At 41.0% G+C, this 24,497-nt stretch overlaps 1 protein-coding gene and 1 long non-coding RNA gene across 5 annotated transcripts in view; one reads left to right on the forward strand and one right to left on the reverse strand.

Annotated features, from left to right (window-relative positions):
- The window catches only part of LOC134031502 (sperm axonemal maintenance protein CFAP97D1-like), a 63,611-nt gene extending 46,676 nt beyond the window's left edge, over window positions 1-16,935 (reverse strand). Inside the window, exons 1-6 of one of the 4 annotated variants that reach the window (XM_062475151.1) lie at window positions 16,478-16,935; window positions 15,936-16,006; window positions 15,709-15,830; window positions 7,614-7,737; window positions 7,432-7,500; window positions 212-751 (exon numbers count right to left, since the gene is read on the reverse strand). In XM_062475151.1, coding sequence (XP_062331135.1) covers window positions 734-751; window positions 7,432-7,500; window positions 7,614-7,737; window positions 15,709-15,830; window positions 15,936-16,006; window positions 16,478-16,598 — 525 coding nt within the window. In that variant the 5' untranslated portion in view covers window positions 16,599-16,935 and the 3' untranslated portion in view covers window positions 212-733. Of the gene's footprint in view, window positions 1-211; window positions 752-4,796; window positions 6,471-7,431; window positions 7,501-7,613; window positions 7,738-15,708; window positions 15,831-15,935; window positions 16,007-16,463 lie in introns of those variants that run through there. The other 3 variants (XM_062475149.1, XM_062475153.1, XM_062475152.1) reach the window with 3 other exon arrangements.
- Window positions 2,706-3,871, forward strand: LOC134031505 (uncharacterized). The gene is made up of 2 exons (XR_009931924.1): window positions 2,706-3,252; window positions 3,508-3,871. It is a non-coding gene; the product is annotated as an uncharacterized LOC134031505 (long non-coding RNA).
- Window positions 16,936-24,497: the final 7,562 nt, after the last annotated feature.

Consider the following 24,497-nt stretch of genomic DNA (forward strand, 5'->3'; position numbering starts at 1 on the left):
TCACCAGGGACGAAACCCAGCGTCTGGTGATGTCTATGGGTTCCAGACTTCAGGCTGTCATTGACTGCAAAGGATTTGCAACCAAGTATTAAAAGTGACAATTAGATTTATGATTATGTTAGTTTGTCCAATTATTTTTGGTCCCTTAAAAAGGGGGGGGCCACATATAAAATGTGTTGTAATTCCTACACCGTTCACCTGATTTGGATGTAAATACCCTGAAATTAAAGATGAAAGTCTGCACTTAACCCTTGTGTTATCTTCGGGTCATTCTGACCCATCAGTCATTGTGACCCACCGTCGTATTGCGACAGATTTACCTCCTACAAAAACAAAGTGAAGCATTTTCTTTTAACTGTCGGGCTGTCTCAGACCCCTCACATTGCAATGGTTAAAAGAAAATAATTTTTATTTGTTTTTGTATTGGGTAAAATTGGGTAAACACAACGGTGGTTCGTTATGAACCTTTGGGTCATGTGACCCGAAGGCAGCACAAGGGTTAAAGCACATCTTGATTGTTTCATTTCAAATCCATTGTGGTGGTATACAGAGCCAAAATGATGAAAATTGTGTCAATGTCCAAATATTTATGGACCTGACTGTACATGTCCTAAAAAATTATGGAACAGAAAAAATGAATAAAACATTCTTGAACAAAACGTATTTTACTGAATTTAAATCAGTGTCTGACAATTTGAAGTCAGTGTTTGGCAAAGTTTCACCGATCCAAGTGCTACACCAAGTTTAGTCCCTGGGGAGAAAAGACAATGTTACAAATTAAATGCTTAAATAATATAGTCAATGACACATTTCATCTGGTACAAGGCTGTTGCAGTTAGAACAATGGATTCACTGTTCTTGTGTTACTAGTCCTAATTCTCCTATAATGTATCTTTGATGGTCAAGTTCAGAATAACATGTTGCAAGGGTGAGAGTTGCTTAACCCTTGTGTTATCTTCGGGTCATTCTGACCCATCAGTCGTTGTGACCCACCGTCGTATTGCGACAACTTTACCGCATACAAAAACAAAGTAAAGCATTTTCTTTTAACCGTTGGGCTGTCTCAGAGCCCCCACATTGCAAAGGTAAAAAGAAAAAAATATTTTTATTTGTTTTTGTATTGGGTAAAATTGGGTAAACACAACGATGGTTCGTTATGAACCTTTGGGTCATGTGACCCGAAGGCAGCACAAGGGTTCATAATATTTTGTGTTTTTGCAAGATCGCTTTATATAAATGATTGGATGGCTGGGAGTTCAAGTTTCAAGTGTTTTCAGCAAAGTCACAGTTTCTGAGCAGTAAACATGAACATACAATTGGCTAAAATAATATTCCATAAAGCTCCTAAAAACCACACAATAACTGACATTTTTGTTTTGTTTTGAGTTGCTTTATGGTACATGCTTTGTCTCACATTGCATTTAAAAAGACAATGCCACTAAACCTAAACATCTGCAGTGGTCGGAAGAGAAATGACAACACTTGCTCTACAGTCATTGTTCCTTTTTATGGAAGTTTATTAGACTCTTTATTCAAATGGAAATGCATTTTTCAAATGGCAATTCAGTGTGCAAAGTGGCAATGCAATCCACAATTCAAATGGCAAAGCAGTTGTCAAATGACAATTCAATGTGCAAATGACAATGCAATTCGCAATTCAGTTTGTATTATTTAGAATACAATTTTATGAACGCTTATTGCATTGCAAATTGACAAGGTTTTTTCGACTCTTTATTCAAATGGCAATGCATTTTTCAAATGGCAATTCTATCAAGCTAAATCAGGGACAAATGTTTTGTTAATTAAAAAAAAAATAGAGTTGAAAAACTAAAGCATGAAATTGAAAATTTAAGTTTTCGTCTAAAACTTGAAAAATAAAACCATGTATTCAAACTAAAAATAAGTCTACCAATTTTTCTTTCAGTTTGAATACAATTTAGGTTAAATTCTGGAATAATTTTGAATACATTATTAATTAAAAATTTTCACTTTTAAATTAGTTTTCAGTTCCACATTTCATGTTTTCAGATTCAAAACGTATTTCTTTTACGGCTTCAAATCTTTTTTTATCAGTTTCAGATCTGTTGGTAATGGTAAAGGAAATGGTGTGCTGGCGCCAGCGTGTTGCCTTGCCCGAGAGGACGCCATGCTGACTGCCGAGTGAATACTGTGGTGCATACATTCAAAGTTGTACGTGAAAGTGGGGAGAAGTCATTGTTCCTGCTGATCTGCACAATCTGGCACAGTTTATTGCTCTTATAGTGTTACTTCCTATTAGAAGTCTTCGTTCATCTGACCAGGCTATGTTAGTGGTCCCTCGTGTACGGCTCAAGCGTAGAGGAGAGCGTGCCTTTTCTGTGGCAGGTCCTAGACTTTGGAACTCCCTGCCATTGGAGACTAGGATGGCACCCTCCATCTCTAGTTTTAAGTCCAGGCTAAAGACCCACCTATTTTCTCTAGCCTTTTTATGATTGCTCTGGGGTTTATGTCTGTTTATATTACTTTCTTTTTTAATAATTCCTATTTTAGCTCTTTGAACTCTATTTGATGGTGTATGTGTAATTGTCAAACGCTCTGTGAAGCACTTTGGCCAGCCGTGTGGCTGTTTGTAAATGTGCTATATAAATAAAGTTGAACTTGAACTTATTGGTACCACATGTTGTCCAAAACAGTTTTTTAAACTTTTGAAACGTTGTCACTGGCATCAGTTTGTTTCGTTAAAATGTATTTGCTGGATAGAAAGCATTCAGTCATAGTTCTCGCAGTAACACCATTTCCCGTATGGCCATGGCTCGTATCAGATTCAAGACCCTGGTACTGACCTTCCGAGCGGTGAACGGGACTGCACCCGACTACATCAAGTCTCTCCTCCAGCCTTACACCCCCACCTACGGTCTTCTTCTGACAACCGTTTGGTGGTCCCACTTCTCAAGAGCGCCTGGTCCCAACACAAGCTCTTCTCCTGTCTGGCCCCCCAATGGTGGAATCACCTCCCCACCTCCATCAGAGACACTGACTGTCTCCCCACTTTCAAGAAAAGGCTCAAGACGCACTTGTTCCGGGAGTATAACGGTACTTAGGAATGATTTGCTGGACCTGATGTTAGTTTCCTCCACAATGACTCTTATTGAGGGACTTGTTGCTCTTGTTGGTTAGTTGTAACTGATTTAACTTCTTGTACTCGCTGTGAATTATATTATTGTTGCTTGCTTTTTCTACAGGTACACTCTTGCACTTTTTGAGGTTCATGTTGTTTAACCCTTATGAACCTTTGGGTCATGTGACCCGAAGGCAGCACAACGAACCACCGTTGTGTTTACCCAATTTTACCCAATACAAAAACAAATAAAAATAATTTTCTTTTAACCTTTGCAATGTGGGGGGTCTGAGACAGCCCAACGGTTAAAAGAAAATGCTTCACTTTGTTTTTGTATGCGGTAAAGTTGTCGCAATACGACGGTGGGTCACAATGACTGATGGGTCAGAATGACCCAAAGATAACACAAGGTTTAATTGTAACTTGTTTAACTACATGCTCTTATGGTTCTTCTCATTGGCACTTATTTGCTTTTCACAATGTATGCTTCATGTTTTGGCTACCCGCAATGTTTTGGGGCTATCTCGTTGTTATGATCAGTGACCTATGCACTTTTGTAAATCTCTCTCTTGGAAGTTGCTTGGGATAAAAGCGTCTGCTAAATGAATTAATGTAAATGTAATTTCCTGAAGGCAACATGACTGAGAAGAGTCTTCTGCCTTCTTTGTTAGGCTGTCACTCATAATTCCACACCCCTCTGAGTTGAAGCTACGCCCCCTACGCAAAATCGGGGCCAAAAGTCTGAAATTGAAAAAAAAAAAAACTGATCTGAAACTGAAAAAAAAGATTTGAAGCCGTAAAAAAAATATGTTTTGAATCTGAAAACATGAAATGTGGAACTGAAAACAAATATAAAAGTGAAAAATGAAAATTAAGTCATTCAAAATAATTCCAGAATTTAATCTACATTTTATTCAAACTGAAAGAAAAATTGGTACACTTATTTTTAGTTTGAATACATGGTTTTATTTTTCAAGTTTCAGACCAACACTTAAATTTTCAATTTCAAGCTTTAGTTTTTATATTATACTATATTACTACTATATATTTTTTTTTTTCAAATTAACAAAACATTTGGCCCTGATTTAGCTCCATACAATTCAATGTGCAAAGTGGCAATGCAATCCGCAATTCAAATAGAAAGCAGTTGTTCCAGGAGTACAACGGTACTTAGGAATGGTTCGCTTGACCCGATGTTAGTTTCCTCAAGGATCACAATGACTCTTGCTCAGAGACTTGTTGCTCTTGTGGTTAGTGGTAACTGTTTTAAATCTTTTGTACTCGCTGTGATATATTGTTTTTATTATTGTTGCTTGTTTTTTCCACAGGTACACTTGCACGTATAGCGGTTCATGTTGTTTAACTGTAACTTGTTTAACTACATGCTCGTATGGTTCTTCCCTTTGGCACTTACTTTGGTTGTTCACAATGTGTGCTTCATGTTTTGGCTACTCGCAATGTTTTGTGGCTATCTTGTTGTTATGATCAGTGACCTATGCACTTTGTAAAGCTCTCTCTTGGAAGTCGCTTTGGATAAAAGCGTCTGCTAAATGAATACATGTAAATGTAGTTGTCAAATGGCAATTCAATATGCAAATTACAATGTAATCCGCAAATCAGTGTGTATTATTTTGAATAACATTTTGAATGAACGCTTATTACATTGCATATTTACATTTACATGTATTCATTTAGCAGACGCTCTTATCCAGAGCGACTTACAGTAAGTACAGGGACATTCCGCCGAGGCAAGCAGGGTGAAGTGCCTTGCCCAAGGACACAACGTCATTTGGCACAGCCGGGAATCGAACTGGCAACCTTCTGATTACTAGCCCGATTCCCTAACCGCTCAGCCACCTGATTCCCAATTCCCAATATGATATTGCATATCATATTGACAAGGTTTTTTCAACTCTTTATTCAAATGGAAATGCATTTTTCAAATGGCGATTCAATGTGGGGCAGCAAAACAGTGCCCCCAGTCAATTGCATTAACATATGTGTCACCACGCTCTTTTTGGTGCAAAATTCAAATGGAAATGCAATCTGTCAGTTGATCGTCAAGGCGGGTCTTCAGTTTGGACGTCACTTCCTCGTTCAGGGACTCATTCTATAGGCACTAATGCAGCCCCATACCATCAGAAATGCAGGCTTTTGAACTGAGCACTAATAAAAAGCTGGTTGGTGCTTCTCTTTAATCCGGAGGATGCAGCTTCCAAGGTTTTCAAAAATAATTTCAATTTGTCTGACCACAGAACAGTTTTCCCACTTTGCCTCAGTCCATTTTCAATGAGTTTTAGCCCAGAGAAGATGGCGGTGTTTCTGGATCATGTTTACATGTGCGTTCTTCTTTGCATGATAGAGCGTTAACCTGCATTTGTGGATGCACGGCAAACTGTGTTCACAGACAATGAGTTCTGTAGATGTTTCTGAGCCCATGCAATGATTTCCATTAGAGAATCATGCCTGTTTTTTTATGCAGTGCCCGCCTGAGTGCCTTAAGATCACAGGCATGAACATGTTATTTTCCCCCTTGTCCCTTACACAAAGAGATTTCTCCAGATTCTCAGATTAATTATATTATGTACTGTAGATGATGATATATTCAAAGTCTTCGCAATTTTACGTTGAGGAACTTTATTCTGAAATGGTTCCACAATGTGTAGATTTTCGCAGATTGGTGAACCTCTGCTCATCTTTACTTCTGAGAGACTGTCTCCCTAAGATACTCTTTTTATACCCAATCATGTTACTGACATGTTTGCAATTAACTTACTTAGTTGCAAAATGTTCCTCCGGCTGTTTATTTTTTTGTAACACTTTTTCCAGCCTTTTATTGTCCCCGTCCCAACTTTTTTTGATTGGTGTTGCGGCTATCATATTCCAAATTACCATATTTGTTCCTTAAAATTTTACATTTCCTAAGTTTAAACATTTGTTATGTTTTCAATTATCTATTGTGAAAGACATGCAATTATGAGATTTGCAAATCATTGCCTTCTGTTTTTATTTACATCTTACATAACGTCCCAACCTTTTGGGAATTGGGGTTGTACATCATAATAAATAAAGCCTGAAGGAAATTACGCATTTCGAAGCACCTTAAGTTTTACTCATTGCGCAGTAGAGACATAAGCGTTTTCAGACTTTTCAGCGTGAACGATTAACTTTTATAAAACCATAGTGTGGACAGACAGAATTTCAAAACAAAAACGCAGTTTTCAATTATGCGGATTAATGTAGACGTAGCATAAAACATGCAAGGCTGACACATTTAAAACATGCACTGTGAAGACACATGGCTGAATGAAAGTATCAGTCTGGTAATCACTACGCCCATCCCTAGGGAAAACTGCAAGCAATTGCCACCCATCTGAAGAATGTGCATTAACTCTTTAAAACATTTCTGGTGTTTTTCCTGAAAGGCAGTCTGAGTTACAGTAATCATCAGAATCAGAATTCGGTTTATTCGCCATGTATGTTACACAAACACGGAATTTAGTGTGCAGTGTTTCCGCTATGTTGATTTTTCCGTGGCGGCCCGCCACGGCTAAATTTCTGCCGCCACGGTATCAGAAATAGGGCTGTACAACATTTTAGGCCATCTATCAGCAGTGATTGTTTGAAAGCGTATCGGAGGATTGCACGGACACGCGCTTCACAGCGCAGTTGAGATTGCGTGTGTGCGTCCTTGAGAACTGTAGAGCTAAGTCGTATAACTTATGTTGTCAGTTAATTTAAGGCAGTTATTGTATTAGTCTATAGTTTTTGCTAATTTAAATTAAGTTAACTGGTGATTTTCTTTGTTTGTAGGCTCTTCCCTGCTAGCGAAATTGCACATGTCGATTCGATAGCGATTGCTGCCCTTGCTCAGGTTTGTATTTTAGGTGCATTATTATGCTGAAGTAGTTTTAATTAATAAATAGTGGGTATATTGTTATTATTAGCTACAGAATGCTTAGCCTATCAAGATCAAATGAAGCAGAGGGCGTACATGCTTCCGAGTGGCCCCTTAATCGATAGGCTAGGCTACTGACCATTTACAAGTTACGTCAATTATTAATTGGCAGCATTTATGCCATTTAGAACCTACTTTATGACTGTACGGTGTCATTAAGTAGCCTAACTTTATTTCTTTAGGGGAAATAGGACAAAAATATGTGAAATATTACTTTAGCTATTTGGGGGGGGGGTCGGACAGACCTGCCCCCACTGCAAAAAAAAATCCTAAAGGAAACACTGGTGTGGCAGGAAGGTGCAGACAATACACATATACGGATCTTAAGTTAAGTACAAAAGTACAATAGTCATCTAAGAGGAGCGGTGCTACTAACCCTGTGCTTCTTGGTTGGCATGGGAGGCTCTGGATACTTCATTAGCCGGTTCAAATAGCCTCTGGTAGCCTAAAGCCAACCATGTAATCAGTTCATTGGTAGTTTTCTTACTGTGATGCTCACACACACACAAACACACATACAATTAAGGATAAAAAAGAGAGTGAGGGAGAAGGTCTTACCTTGAAGTCATTTAACCATTTTCTGTGGTCGTAAACAGACTTGGTCATGTCGATTTTCTTCAGAATAGCCTGGTTTTCCAGAGAGACCTTCACCAGCTCACGGTTCCTCAGGTCTGCATTCACACTGAGCACATAATAGGAAGAAAATATAGTGCCATCATCATAATATTAATAACAATGCATTTTATGTCAACCCAGTGGACTTCAAGTTTACAAAAAAACAAGCAGTAAATACATTGAAATAGATACATAAAAACATACAATCATACATATTTAAGTGCAATATATTATGTGTCATCTGAAAGATTTTTTTTTTTTAACTGGCTTTAGAAATCTCTATTGACTGGGGTGCTGTTAGTTGTTCAGGTGGAGAGTTCCATAGTGAAGGGTGGCAGAGGTCTGGTCCCCCATCCACCCCAGGATTGATCTGGGGGTGGGCAGGGTTGTTCTGGGGGTGGGCAGCATTGATCTGGGGGTGGGCTGGTTTTTCTGGAAGCAACTTTCTGACAACATTTTTGATTCCTTTTGTACTTTGGAATGCGCCTTGGTCGACGCGCTTAAACCAGACTCAGAACTCCACTGTTTTCCTTTTGGTTTCACATTTATTTTCCTTTATCATTCAAACTTCAATTTGATACGTTTTCGTCTTTTCCACAAAATAATGAGTCTGAAAACTGATTGTCTAAAGGCTGTGACGATATGCCACGCTTCAAGATCGATTAACACAAATTGTCAGTTTACCATATGTCTAGTTCACTGTAAATATCACTGCATTAAAGCACAATTCATCAAGGTAAAAGGTTAACATAGAAATCATAATTTTGGCTCCAACATTCCGGACTCTATAACTTTATATAACTATTACAACAAATATAAACGGAGCCAATACACATGAAAGTATTGTTGTTCATAACAATGATAGCATAAAGCATACAGTATATCAATGTCCTTATTCCTCTTGTCCCTCTTTTTTTCCTTGTTAACTCGTGAGTATACAGTCCACGGTGTGTATTGGTGTGCTTGTGTGAAGTGAAAGGGGGCGTAGAGTTACAGTAAGTTTTGGGCCTCAACCAGCAGGACCAGCTTAGTGATGGTTCTTCGGAGCGTGCTAGTTTTTGTCCGCACTTGCACTTGCCGTATGAAACCTTTTGAATATGGCAAGACTTGAATGATTTGTCCCATGATCCACAAGCCTCTTGGAGCAGTGTCGTCGATGATGAGGACAATGTCTCCTGTGACATCATTTCAAAGTTTCATGGCCCATTTTTGTTGTACTTGAAGTTCGGGTAAGTACTCTTTTGTCCATCGCTTCCAAAACAAGTTGGCCAAGTATTGCACTTGGCACCATATTCTTTTTCCATAACAGTCACTTGGATTGAACACGCCAGGTGGTAGGGCTCGGACCTCAGTAGCAACAGATGGTTAGGTGTAAACGGCTCCAAATCCCCAGCGTCATTCGAAACTGTGGTGATAGGCCTGTCATTTATGATGGCTTCCACTTCACAGAAAAGCATGGTGAGCCCTTCTTCATCCAGTATTTGTTGGTGTACTAGGGCACCCAGAATGCGACGGATAGTTCTTATTTGTCTTTCCCAGATTCCTCCATGGTGTGATCCTGTTGGTGGGTTAAATATCCAATGTATTTCCTTGTTCAGAAGATTGTTTTGAATTTGAGTGTGGTTTAAACCTTGTATTGCTTCTTTTAGTTCACGCTCGGCTCTAACCAGATTGGTTCCGTTGTTGGATCTCATGACCTTGACAGTGCCTCTTCTTGCAATGAACCTCCTGATAGCGTTAATGCATGAGTGAGTGTTGAGACTGTGTGCGAGTTCCAGGTGAACTGCTCTGATGTTTAAACAGTAAAAAATCACACCATGTCGCTTAACTGTGCTTCTTTTCTGTTTCATCTGAAATGGGCCAAAAACGTCCACTCCCACATTTGTGAATGGTGGATCATCAGGGGTGACCCTTTGTCATATCTTGTCTCCATTTTATTTTGACCTGCATTTGTGCGAGCCTTCAGCAAGGTTTTGACGCGTAGAATCCATGCAACAGCTCTTTTGAGGTGATGCCACTGGGAGTAGCACCTGAACAACCTGTTGACTGGGTCAGTGCAATCTTCCTTGGTGGTAACACTTACTGCAAGTACTTTCACATCAGGATCACTGACTGTGAGGCACAAATCTGGAGTTTTAGGCCATTGAGGCTCAGGGAGACAGAGGAACTCTGGCCCTGACAACCAAACTTCATCTCTCATGAAGCGACTAGTGTTGAGGCCCCTTTATACACAATCGGCTGGATTTATGTAACCATTCACGTGCCTCCACTGGGAAGCCTCTGAAGCAGATCGATTACTGCGACACTGTTGGTGACAAAGGTCGTGAATCTTGATGTTTCCTTGTTTACATATATTTCAGAACTGATGTGCTGTCAGTCCAAAACACAGATGGTTCAAGTGAGAGTTCAATTTCTTCCTGCATCATCCGGTCTATCCATACAGCTACAGTGGCAGCTGTAAGTTCCATTCTTGGGATGGTCACAGGTTTGAGTGGAGCCACTCTGGCCTTACCCATGATGAAAGAACAACAAACTTTGTTGGTTTTGTTCACCATTCGCAGGTAGGAGACCGTATCGTAACCACTTTCGCTTGCATCTCCAAAGTGGTGAAGTCGTGCTGACACTGGTTGCCCAAAGTTATGCAGCTTGATGCATCTCTTAACCTTGTAGTCCCTTAACAGATGCAAGTCGTATAACCAGCTGGACCATTTTTCAAGGTATTCTTCGGGAATTCTTTCATCCCATCCGAGTCTCATTCCAGTTAGTGTTTGTAAGAGTTGCTTTGCAGGGAGGACGACAGGAGCCAGCATACCCAGTGGGTTGTAAATGGAGCTAACAGTAGACAAAATACTTCTCAGGATAAGTGGTGCACCATTGTACACCCAGAGCTCTTTGGATAGGCAGGATGTCCTGATCAAAATCCAGATCCTTGATTTCCTTTGATCTACTTTCTTCTGGTATTGAAAGGAGTAGGGTTCTGTTGTTGCTGACCCATTAGTTTAACGTAAAACCACCCTTACTGCACAGACCAATGAGTTCATGAGCGATTTCAAGTGCTTCCTCTTCATCCTAGACTGACTTAAGGCAGTTATCCACATATAAATTCCTTAGCCAGGAAGAGATTGCTTTGGTGCTAGCTCCATCCAAACTATCTCTTGCACACTGTTGCAGAGCAATGTTTGCACAGCTAAGTGAGGATGTTGCACCGAAAATGTGCACAACCATCCTCCTCTAGCTCACTGCTAAGATATCCGTCAGGCCACCATAAGAATCTGAGAAGATCCGTATCCTCTTCTGGCACCTTGACCTGATGGAACATGGCCTTTATTTTCTGCCATAAATGCAGTAGGTTTCTGTCGGAATCTTGTAAGCACGCCAATAAGACTATTTGTTAAGTCTGGGCATTGAAGAAGTCGAGCATTCAGAGATGTTCCTTGGTAATCTGCTCCACAGTCAAACGCTACCCTCAGTTTCATATTTTTAGGGTTGATCTGGGGGTGGGCAGGAGGAAACTGTTGCTTGACCTGAGGTGGTGGGAGGAGTTACTGGGTGAGGAGTTCTCTGAGGTTGGTGGGCGCTGTTCCATGGACGCAGATAAAGGTTAGCAGAAGGGTTTTGAATTTAATTTGGTAGGAGACGGAGTAGATTCAAAAAGGAGTGGAGGCAGTGTTTCCCCTACCATTATATTAGGGGGGCACCCCGCCCCTCCAACGGCCCCTCCCGCCCCCCCTGGAAGGTCAAGTAAAAAACGTTTTTTTATTTTTATTATATTGCGCCAGATCACAAAATAAGTCATTTAAGGTTACCTTTCCTATAAAACAGGTGTATAGCTTGCTCTTTTATTAAACAAACTAAATGGCCTTATGTTACGTATCTTATTTACACAACGGCATGTCATTTCTGTGTCCCCCCCCCCCCCCAAAGCTGTAAACCTAGGGGAAACACTGGGAGGGATACAAAGATGGGGTTATGTAGTGGTGCTTCCTCAATCTCATCATTCTGGCACTGCTGTTTTGACTGTACCGTTTTTTTAGGCTACAGTCAGGGATCCTGATGAGAAGTGGTCAAAGCATTAGGATGTAGATGTAAAATCTGCCTAAAAGCACCTTTACTTCTTGAGGAGACTCATGACATGTCTGCCAAAACGCTCACCAACTTCTACATGTGCACTATTAAGAGCATTCTCACTGGCTGCATCACTGCCTGGTATGGCAGCTGCTCCGCTGCTGATCGCAAAACCCTCCAGAGGGAGGTGAGGACAGAGGAGCGCATTATCGGCTGCCATCTCCCCTCTGTAGAAGGCATCTACTACACACTCGCTGTTTATCAATCCGAAGCTAAAAACTTGCGTTCTTGAGAAGAACGTTCTTGGCAAGCGTCCTTGCTAGAACAGTCTTGCAAGACCGCAAGGACGGAGAATGAATTGAGATGCGGGTTTTCTTGGCTATTGCGCAATACCCTGGACTTGCTAGCTAGGTTATCGAAAAGTCGGAGCAAATTTACAAATTAGCCATTCCATCAATAAAATAAACACATTTTCAGCGACTACACTGCCCATTTGTCGTTACATTTTAATTCAGATGCTGATTTTCACGTACCGTTTAGCTGAAATGTGAAAGTTATGAAGTTTGTCTCCTGACATCTTGCAATGACTTCTGGGAAATCATATGCGTTCTCGCTGGCCAAGTCACCATCCGATGCATCCTCGATAAAAGGGGCGGATCAAGAACATTTCCGGGTATTTTTGACGTTCTTGGTGACTTGTGCTCTTTGGATTGGAACCGTACTTGGGCAATGAAAGATGACGTCAAACGAGTTTGCAAGAACGGAGAAAAACGTGGATTGATAAACAGCCACTATGCGTTAGGAAAGCACAGAGAAAGACTACACCCACCTATGGACTGCCGTCTGATAGATGTTACCAGAGCGTGAGACTATCAGACTCACTAAGTTTCTTCCCCCACGCTATCAGGCTTCTTAACCAGCAACATTAACCTATTTAATGTACTTATCTATTGGCACTTATGTTTTAACACTGGATCAGTTTTCCAGAGATGGATTAAGCCTAGTCCTAAAGTGAAAGTAAAATGTAATGAATATCTCCATTGAAAACTTATTTAGTCTAGGACTAGGCTTAGTCCATGTAGGGGAAACTGGACCATTAGGTTCATAATATTTAATTCCCTGTTATAACTGTCTATATATACACTCACTGGCCACTTTATTAGGTACACCTTGCTAGTACCGGGTTGGACCCCCTTTTGCCTTCAGAACTGCCTTAATTCTACGTGGCATACTTTCAACAAGGTGTTGGAAACATTCCTCAGAGATTCTGGTCCATATTGACTTGATAGCATCACGCAGTTGCTGCAGATTTGTTGGCTGCACATCCTTGATGCAAATCTCCCGTTCCACCACATCCCAAAGGTGCTTGATTGGATTGAGATCTGGTGACTGTGGAGGCCAATGGAGCACAGTGAACTCATTGTCATGTTCAAGAAACCAGTTTGAGATGATTTGAGCTTTGTGACATGGTACATTATCCTGCTGGAAGTAGCCATCAGAAGATGCGTACACTGTGGTCATAAAGGGATAGACATGGTCAGCAACAATACTCAGGTAGGCTGTTGCGTTTAAACGATGCTCAATTGGTACTAAGAAGCCCCAAAGTGTGCCAAGAAAATATCCCCCACACCATAACACCACCACCACCAGCCAGAACCATTGATACAAGACAGGATGCTTTCATGTTGTTTACGTCAAATTCTGACCCTACCATTTGAATGTCGCAGCTGAAATCGAGACTCATCAGACCGTTTTTCCAATCTTCTATTGTCCCATTTTGTTGAGCCTGTGTGAATTGTAGCCTCAGTTTCCTGTTCTTAGCTGACAGGAGTGGCATCTGGTGTGGTCTTCTGCTGTTGTAGCCCATCTGCTTCAAGCTTCGACGTGTTGTGCTTTCCGAGATGGTATTCTGCATACCTTGGTTGTTACGAGTGGTTATTTGAGTTACTGTTGCCTTTCTATCATCTCGAACCAGTCTGACCATTCTCCTCTGACATCAACAAGGCATTTTCGTCCACACATCTGCCGCTCACTGGATATTTTCTCTTTTTTGGACCATTTTCTGTAAACCCTAGAGATGCTTGTGCGTGAAAATCTCATTAGATCAGCAGTTTCTGAAATACTCAGACCAGTCCATCTTGCACCAACAACCGTGCCATGTTCAAAGTCACTTAAATCCACTTTCTTCCCCATTCTGATGCTTGGTTTGAACTTCAGCAAGTTGTCTTGACCACGTATACATGCCTAAATGCATGAGTTAGTGGCATCTGATTTGCTGATTAGCTATTTGTGTTAACAAGCAATTGAACGGGTACACCTAATAAAGTGTCCGGTGAACTGCTTGTGTTTTTGCAATTATTATTGCCAGTTTTATTGTTGCTATTGTACTTTTGTAACTTTTTATTACTGGTACTACTTGTATTGCTGTTTCGGCTTTCTGCCAGTAGCTTTATTCAACAGTTTCATTTTGCTTTTTTGTATTTTGATGCCTTGCATTGTAGTTAGAATGTCATTATCCAAAATGACCTGTGTTATGAACGGTTTGAATGAGTTCTTTAGAATCTGACAGTGAAAGAGAAGGTCAGAAATTGGGACTGATTTTGAGATGGTAGAAGGAGGTTCTGCATAGGTGTTTGAAGCGGCCGCTGTATGTGAGGGAGGGCTCCAGTTTTATGACAAGGTTGGACACTGGCGAGGAGAGACCGACGACCTCTCTGTCAAAGGTGAGGTGAATTATGGGTGAGTGCAGGATTTATTTTGGGGGGGGGGGTACCAACAAGGAGAGCCTTGGGTTTGTGCTATTTAGCTGGAGGTAGTTGACCTTCCAGGCCGGCAACTGAGGGAGGGGGGGTTGGTTTGATGTACAGCTAAGTGTTGTCAGCATAACAGCGGAAGCAGACATCATTATAAATGTAAAATGTATATTAACATAAAATGCTAAATTAATAGATAATATAAGAAAATTAAAACATGTCATCGGAAGTACATGGGTTCTCTGTCTCACGCATGCAACTGACCACCTCTCATAATTAGTCAACAAAGTCCAAATGTATTTGTCTTATTTAACTTATTTAAAAAATGTTTTGACTTTACAGAACATGTCAATATCTGTGATCGGATGTTTGCACAGGCTATTACGAAGGTTAAAACTGCAGTCTGAGAGGGCAATGCAAAATATTGGTTTTCTGATCCGTGAGCCATTTTGGATTTTATTTTGATGTATACCTGTTCATTGTCTTGTTGAAGAGTCTAAATCTCAACCTTCTGGCAGAGGCCACCACGTTTTGAAGCAAACCCCTGAAACTTAGTGGAATTGTTTATGCCATCAATCTTAACAAGATCTGAACAACTACCAGCAAAACAATCCCAAAGCATCATTGATCTACCACCATATTTGCTGTTTCACATGCTTTTCCTTGTATGCAGTTCCCATTTTTTGGCAAATAAAAAGAGACTACATGATGCGCATCAAGAAAGTTAAATATTGCTCTCATCTGAATATTGAACACAGCGCTAAATACATTGTCAGGTTCCGACTATGCGAAAACCACACCATTGTCTTTACAGACAATTTGCATGGGTGGTCCTCTTGGCAAATTTTCAACTGTTCCAGCCTACTGAACATGTATAATTCTTTCCCTTATTACCCATGGTGATTAATTAAAAAAGAGACTGAAAGTAATTCATTATTCAATGGAAATGAAAACATTGATATTGACCCAAATTATAGTTTGCACCAAAAGAAAATGATTATTTTGCACAGCTAGTAATCTTTTAAAGCATGGTTAGCTATATTGGTCTACAATACTACATCATATATCACCTTGCTTGTGCATCGTTCGAGTTAAGGTTGTGGTGGTCATTAGAATTTTTTTTTAACTTTTTTTAGTTTAAATTCAGTGTAAATGTATCAGCTCACTGTTTTTTATAAGAATGTGTCTTCCTCTTCCTGCTAAAACATGCTGACACATACCTGTGTTTAGTTTGATAAGTGTTCCAGTTTTCCAGGCCTCCCTTGGTGCCCATAGTGCGGGCGATCCTGGACACCAGCAGACGGTTGTCCCTCTCCAGCTCCATCAGGCGCTCCTGCTCCATCTACATACACCACGTGGGATAAAGGGCCAGTAGAAGGTGTGTGTATGTGTGAGCATGTGTGTTTAATTGGAGGGTCAATCAAGTTAATTGGATGCATAACTTTACCTGAATTTTCTTCAGTTTTAGATGACAGTGCAAGTATGTCCTGGGAGCTTTGTTGTCCACCATTGGTTTAGCTTCAAATAAAGGTCAAGGCTTTGTTAAATATTAAATACTCTTACAGTATATTTTACATTGTATTCATTTAGCAGATGCTTTCATCCAAAGCGACAAACAAATAGTTAATACAAGACACAGACACAGTGGAAAGTAACCAATATCAGCTACCAAGCTACAGTGAAGCAATAATATATCTGTGCAAAGTAAAGCATTGCATATTACAGTGCAGCAAAAACCACTTCATGCCTGAAGTGCAACATTAAACTATGTAATGGTTGCAGTCTCTTATGAGAAAGTGGTAGCCTACTATAAGGCCTTGAACAGGATCTCAAACATGCTTTCAGTGCCCTTACATTTCATGGTCAAGTTAATCTCAACGAGTGGTAGTCCTACGTTTGCCTATTGTAGCCTATTAGTCACTGCATAGGTGCTAAATAGGCTAATTTAAATATTGGAATTTGCTTGGGCCCTTACATTGTCAAACTCACTTTTTCCCATCCTGTCAACATGGTATTTGTAGTGCTGACCGTCCCACATTTTTCTCATGTTATTGTACTGTCCCGTCGTCCCAACTATTGCGGGAAAAGCCAAATAATCAGCTTTGTTCATGGTTATCGGTAGGCTAATTCGCCTGAATGTGCAAACAAATTGTCAGCAAGAGATCTAATAACAAATGCATTTGTAAATTTCGTAGCGCATCGTGTTTTATCACGTTCCTATGACGACTCCTCCATTGTGACTCGATTGTTCATTTCCGCATTTATTTCGCTGTTGATTGATTTGGTCAGTTCAAAATCCCCCAAACGATTGCTAATGTCTCTGTGCTGTATCAAGACTGCAAACTTTTAGGCATTTCAACTCACAACGCCCCCAGGCTAAATACAGTATCTGTTGGGCAGTTTTCAAGTTACGCTGATGTTTTAGAAGATACTCTGTCTTTACCCCTACCCCTACCCCTTACAGTGCGTTCACACTGCAGCGTTTTTTAACGCTCTGCATCGCTTGCCTTCCCACAGTACACCACGCTCGGGGGCGTGTTAGACAAGTTAATACAGAGTTGTAGTTCTCTAAGGTCACTGTTGTAGTCATGGCCAAGCGTGCAGATTTGGGTTAATGTACTCACAATATCGATCAAAATACCACTTTTACACAACATTTATGTAAGTGCAAGATTTTACTAGTGCAAGATTACAGTAGAATACATGTTACGCCACCGGTCACTCAACCAGTCGTTTGTAGGCTGGGCTAGCAGTGGCACAGAACAGTCACGTAATGTGACGAGACTGAATTTAAAAGTAGGCTATAAATAGGCTCGTCACATTAGTAAATTTGTTCTGAACAGAACTGGGTGTGCAGACACATACGAAAAGTTTCTCCTCCATCTTGAAATTGTGAAACCTAGAAATGTTTATCATGACCAAAGGTTGCTACGTTACAAGAAACAAGAAAACAATCCGATTGGCCAACGCTAGCGTTTTCACGCTCCTCATTTACATAAAGTTGAGAAAATCCAACTTGCAACGCTCCGCTCCGCTCCGCTCGCCTTCCCACAATGCCCTACGCGAGCGTCAACGCCTGGTTTCATTGAAAATGAATTGGAAGCCGACGCCACGCGCCGCCCGCTCCGCTGCAGTGTGAACGCACTGTTAGGCTCAGGGCCGCGTTTGTGCAATGGGCAGGAGGGGCTGCTGCCCCGTGCCCCAGCCACTAGGGGGCCCCGGCACGGGAGATAATAATAATAAAAAATAAAATAATAATACATATTTTTGATGCATTTACCCACCCGTAGTGAAGTCCACGTTCTCTTAGCATCACGTGTCGTTGCCGGTATCAAAGCATGCAAGACAACAATGGCTTCGCATGAAGGTGATGTCAAACGAGTTTGACCTGCTTCGCCAAATTGACTTCAACGATTTGATTCGTGACTTTGCCTTCAAAAAAGTAGACGAGTGGACTTAAACTAGTCCCACGCCTATGTTCTTTTCAGTAGGCGGCCACAGCCTGATAATTAAATTGTTCAATCGAGTTGTTTGTATAAAGTGCAGGGCTCTCAAGTGTCACGCATTGAGCGTGACAGTCACTCATTTCGGTCTTTTGTCACGCCCTCCCGCCACACATTGTATTTCTCACGCAGAAAAAAAATATTTATAATATATTTAATATGCCGCAGCACCCAACCAAAATTCCTCTGGCCGCGCCACTCTCACTATGGAACCAGCAGGAATCAAGCGCGTCTCCCCTGGAGTTCTTAGTCGAGCCTGCCACTTATCAGCCAATCCAAAAAAAGAAAGGGTCTGTACAATAGCCAATCGGAAAATAGCACCATTGTATCTGGGTAAGATTTAATGCAACAACCAATGGAAAAAAAGCATATCCTGTAATTTTTCACGTGATTCTGCTACAACATCTTCCAAAAGTTTCGTTCACCTACAGAGCAAACCACTGGAGCTTGAGCATCACTTTGAGCACAGTCATGATCTCCTGTTTTAATGTTACAACAAATTCACAACTTGTTTGACACAAACAATGACAACTTGACTGCTGTTACAAAATGTTTCCCAGATAATTAGCATCAGTTTTTCATGTGTCTTAACCAACTGTTTTACAGCCTGTTCACTGACAACACCTGCTCAGAACAAGTAGTTCATAGATGTAGCCGGTGTGTATCGGTGAAACTCATTCCTCAGGTATGTAACAGGCCACCCGCGTCGAAGGTAAGCTAGCTTTTCGTTGGTAGCTTTAGTTGGTAATGGTGGCGCTTGGGATGTCAGAGGTGGCAGGTTCGAACCAAATGCGGCACGAACATATGCCCGATACCTTTGACGGAGCTTGCAATATTTTGTCTGATACATATAATAGGCCTAGTCATATTTTCGTTATCACACGATGACTGACATATTGTCACATTATAAACATCTCTTTCCAAATACGCGTAATAATTTTATTAGCACTAAATACATTTAAGTGTTTTGTATAGTCGATGTTATAGGTCACTTTTAAAATAATGTCATATTTTACAATTATATCCTGGCCATGGATGCATTAATCATTGCTGCCTTTCAAAGATGTTAGGTAAAAAGCAATTAATTAATTAATTTTGACCCCCTGGGGGGGGGTATGGGGGGGAATGTCACTCTTGCCTGTCTTCAAAACTTGAGAGCCCTGTATGTGTTCGCTGGGCTGTGTGTGTGCACGCTAGACTGCATGTTCCAATTTATTTGACATTGTGGCTGGCTAGGGGTGCGTGTTACAATGTATTACAATCAGTGGCGATTTCTTTAAGACTGTGAAGGACTGAAATTCGTTTGTGTCTATTCCAATATGTAAATATAGCTGCAAGAAGCAATGGCGGATTCCTCCTAACATTGCGAACCATTGAAAAATGTATATTCTTCACAAATTGTCACTGTATAGAAAAATCCATGCTGTAGACTTACCAATGGGATACAAAATCTGAAATGCATGACCATCAAGATCCACAAGGGCTTTTATTTCAAGCCATGGAGTGAAGGGAGGGGGCTTGGTGAGCCTACCCATTCCAGAAAGCCTTGTATCTTTGTGTATGAGGGCGTTGCCTGTAGCGTCAAATGGCCCAATATCACATAGGTGATATTGGGCCATTTGTGGTGTGGTAGTTACTCTTGGCCTATACTATCAATGTTTCAGGATTTTGAGAACTTTTTACCATTGCACACAAAATCAGAAATGCAATACCATCAAGATCCACATGGGCCTTTGCTAAAGACCAAGCAATGAGTGGGGGCTTGGTCAGCCCACACTCTCCTGAAATGTTGTGTGTGTGTCTCGCCAAGCTTGCACGTGTGTCAAGGGAAAGGCTGAGTGTGTGAGAATGTGGAGCGTGCGCGCGCTGAGGAGCAGGGGAGACATTTCATTGGAAATTTCCCTAGCAATTAGCCAAGCATTCATGTTTCAAATATTCACCAAAAATCTACTTTTCATCTTACAGTCAACTTTTTCTCAGATTTGTGTACTAAACATTCTTAAGAGTCTTCATATGAACTTTTGATTGAATCAGAGTGTCAGTTTCTGACCGGCGGATGTGTAAAGCATTATTTTAGCGTTAGCAATAAATTTGATTTGCTTTATATCATTTTTGGAGATATGAAGATTGCACATGGGAACATGTTGTAGTGTCTTCCACGTGACATACCAAGTTTGGTGTTGATATCTTAAAGATTTGCTGAGATTTGACCCAACTTCCTGTTTGGTTGCTTTGTTGCCAAATTTGATTGGCTGTACCAGACAAACGGTTGTGAAAATCAAAAATCTGTTGTATACCTGAGTGAGGGTTGCTCTGACGATGATGCGGGCCAATTCTGGGAAAGTTTGGACCAGAATTGAATGAGGAGTAGCAAAAAAACGTGTTTTCTTAATCTTTATTATACATAAAAATCCAATATGGCAGCCGTTATAGGTTCTTGAGGCTTTTTTGTTCCTCATGAGAAATAAGGCATATCTAATGAATTTCAGAATTTTGGGACAAATGGGATGCAACTGGCATCACTTTGAAAATGGGCAAATTGGGGTGTGGCTGTAGAGGTTTAAAAGGCTACCTCTGCCTAGACTGACATGCACCAACTCAGAGCATTGAGTTTCACATCCTCCTTATTGCACTCACTCTTATTCCCATAGCTATTGTGGTCTCAAACAAGCATAACTACATGTGGCCTACACATCAAACCACATTTTTAGTCAATTGGAGTCATGGTTCATACGAAGATATTTGTAAATTTTCTAAATGTTCACCGTACATGGTGGACTGTATGGGTCACCACTGTATAATTTCCCATGATAAATTAGGCATGTATAGTTTCGGACATTTTAGAATGATGAGGTGGAAATGCCATCACTTTGAAAATGGACAATTGGGGCGTGGCTGTAGCTCTTCCTATGGGTAATGGTGGGTCATTTGTGGTGTGGTAGTTACTCATGGCCTATACTATCAATGTTTCAGGATTTTGAGAACTTTTTCTAAAATGCATTACCATCAAGATCCACAAGGGCCTTCACTTCAAGCCAAGGAATGAGTGGGGGCTTGATCAGCCCACAATTGCCTGAAATGTTGTGTATGCGTCTCGCGAAGCTTGCGCGTGTGTCAAGGGAAAGGCTGAGTGTGTGAGGATGTGGAGCGCGCGCGCTGAGGAGCAGAGGGAGACATTACATTGGAAATTTCCTTAGCAATTAGCCAAGCATGCATGTTTCAAATATTCACCAAAAATCGACTTTTCATGTTATAGTCAACTTTTCCTCAGATTTGTGTACTAAACATTCTCAAGAGTCTTCATATGAACTTGTGATTGAATCAAAGTATCGGTTTTTGACCGTCGGATGTGTAAAGCATTATTTTAGCGTTAGCGATAAATTCAATTTGCTTTTTAATGCAGCAGTTGGAAATCAACAAGTACAGAGCTCTGGGGTTGTCTACGTTTCCCTACCCGCAACAGAGTTTGGGCTGGTTCACGAAGTCCAACTGGCTATCTTTCCCTTCCCAGCATATATTATACAGTGCAATTAAAACACAAAGATGAAAAGAGGGTTGAGCTTGTTCTCTCGTGCATCAGGGAGTTGTTCTTGCCTACGTGTCCCACCTGCTCGGGTGCCATCTCCACCCGGTTTCAAGGTTGTTTCTGAAATGGAGAGATTAAGACACAAAGAACAGCCTGCTTCCCACACCCTGTGTGAGACACCATGTTTAAGCCTGAGCACACTTCTAAGTTTCATAAGACATAACTTTAATAAGCACAATATATTCTTTAACTGCAAGGGACTCAGCGTCCCCTAAAATTTCAAAAAATTAATGGTCAAATATTTACTATTGTGTTAACATTTTAAATGCGTTAGAACATGTTCATATCGAAGACGAGTTCTTTCAGAATCAGCTACATATATTAGCAGGTCGACTGACTGATTTCCTTTGCATACATTCCCGTAGCGTCACAGTGCATTTCCCTGTTGAAGCTCAGCTTCCATGGACTTCAATGGGGCTGCTTTTAACAGTTTTTTTCAGTGCTTCGAAACTATACGGTCATTGGATGAATGCTGAGATTATGTCCCGCCTCGGACGCTCAGCGTCTCTGGCGGTGAATGGAGGAGTGGGCTGGCCTGGACGCTGGGCTTCCGCGTGATGATTGGAGGGTCTGTCGAAAGACTGCATCTCCTTTTGATTGACATTAATTTTGTACTACAAAAAGTCACCGAAGCTATTCAAGCTCAGTCCCATCGCGGATTTTGCAACTGTAGTTGAAAGACAAACTGCAGCAACCTATTTCTTGGTATTTGCTTGGCGAAATTTCTAACCAATTTTCATCATACATTTCATACAATTATACACCACGTTCCTTGTTTCAGTTTAACCTAATTTCCACATTTCCTCATTTTTAGGATGTCGGCCGAAAATGAGCTTCCCCTCTTTTGAAAGACCAGCAGCCCCCATTGATTACAATGTATCACACACTGATATTTTTTTGTCTGTCATAATTTAATTACCAATCCCTCTCTCTCTCTCTAATATATATTGATAAAAATCATAGTGATAATAATATATATATATATATAAAAAAATATTTTGTGGGGGGGGGGGGCTCGGGGAGGCTTCTGCCCTGGGCCCCAGATGACCTTAACCTGGCCCTGCTTGCTATGGAGACATCAATATACGTAACTGTAACCAAGTGGTGTCTCATTTCATAGGGCTAGTCCTACCCTCAGTTTCGAGACACAAGGGCTAGGGGTAAATAAGGGCTACGGGTAAGGGGTAGGGGTAAGACAGAGTATAGACCAATTATCACCCTACGTCACACGACTGTCAAGCATGCTCAACTGTGCATGTCGGATGCAAAAGATGAACTGTAAAAAACTGTAAAATTATGAACTTTGACATGACGTGAAGATGGCTGCCGCCTAAGACTATGCGGTCTACCGGGCGACATTCTCACTCAAATTTCAAGACTTTCCTAACCCAGATCAAAATTCTGATGTGACAGATCAATGGGGAATCGCTTTTTCTCATAAAGGCTGTCCTCGACCTTTTTGGTCTTTTTAAATCGAACTATTTGTATAATCCGTCTACTTCTCTAGCCATTATAAAGGCTATCCTTTCCTTGGACTAATATAGCCTATAAAAAGAATGAATCGGCTAGCTAGGCAACAAGCAACATTCAGCTACATCGTTAATGCGGAAGTAGATTGGTGGCTCGCAGTTTAAAAAAAATTAACACACACACACCAAAAAACAACAACATTAACATTTTACAGTAACAAAGTGGATTCCACAAAAAAGTTTGTGCATACAGATACAATAAACCCCTCACTTCACACTGTCCTTATGTCCTGAGTTTAGGAGTTTCACTGATAGAGGGTTGAAAAGTATTTTATACCTATCTTTTTCTAATCTTCCCCCCATTACTGTGCCCCTGAATACAGAACAGGGGAGGGGTCAGCAATAATTTTCCTAGCCTGTTTGACTATAGTCTCCTCAAAGAGCATTTGGAGGGAAGGGTGCTCCCTCAACCCTATCACTCAAATTCCCCCCCCCCCATCTCCCCGTTAAGTAGAAGAAGAAGCGGCATTCATTGGTCATGCAGTGTGACACATTGTAGGGTGGCATGGAGGCGTGGAGGGCAGGCCCCGAGTGGCCATCAGGAGAATCGGGAGAATTCCCGGTGGGCCGCTCTGCCCGCCCATAAATAGGGCCGGCAGATTGCCTGCTTTCGCTTTGTTTTTTCACACACCGTATAAAATTATATATGTTAAGTTACTGTGTGACTGATAAGTAAGCTTATAGGCTACACTAGGTTTTAATTTAAATAAGCGAATTATCAGACCGTGCCATTAAGTGCTGTTTTCAGTTGTCAGAGCATGCATGCATGCTCTCTTTCTCAAACACGAGCGTGTGTACCAAGGTTGTTGCCATGGAGACAACTCTAAACCATCATTTAATGTTGTGAAGGGAGTTAGCAAGATTAAGCTGATGCGAAAAGAATAAAATGGATGGGAAAAAGATGCCAGGAGAAACTGAAAAAGCCAGCTAAAAAAAGATCTGTCACTTCATAAATCTAGGTTCCTGAAAAACATGTTTTCTCAAAAGCCCCGAATCTTTCAGGTAAAAATTTGGGTTGTAATTTCTGGCAAATATAACAATGAGTCCAACATAATGTTTATATTACATGAAGCTCCAAAAGCTATTTTGCACTGAAATTAATGCAAAAAATCTACATGCGCTCGCATTCCTGTAAAGTTCCGATTTCAGCTCACATCAAAACCATGACTAGGTCCTAGGTTCGGGCTAAACCCCGAATGTTTACAACGTATGGCTTAGCCCCTGGTGGGGATGGACTGGTTTTGGCCATTACACTCTCTGGCTGAAAATGGGTCGCACTCCGGCCCTGGTGGTGGGACAGTTACTCCTTTTCCACCGACGCATTTTGGGTGCTGGTTTGAAGCCGGTGCTTAATCGCGAACCAGTTCTTTGTCTTTCGACAGACTGAGAAC

The sequence above is a fragment of the Osmerus eperlanus genome, chromosome 12, assembly GCF_963692335.1.
Source record: "Osmerus eperlanus chromosome 12, fOsmEpe2.1, whole genome shotgun sequence".
NCBI classification, from domain to species: Eukaryota; Metazoa; Chordata; class Actinopteri; order Osmeriformes; family Osmeridae; genus Osmerus; species Osmerus eperlanus.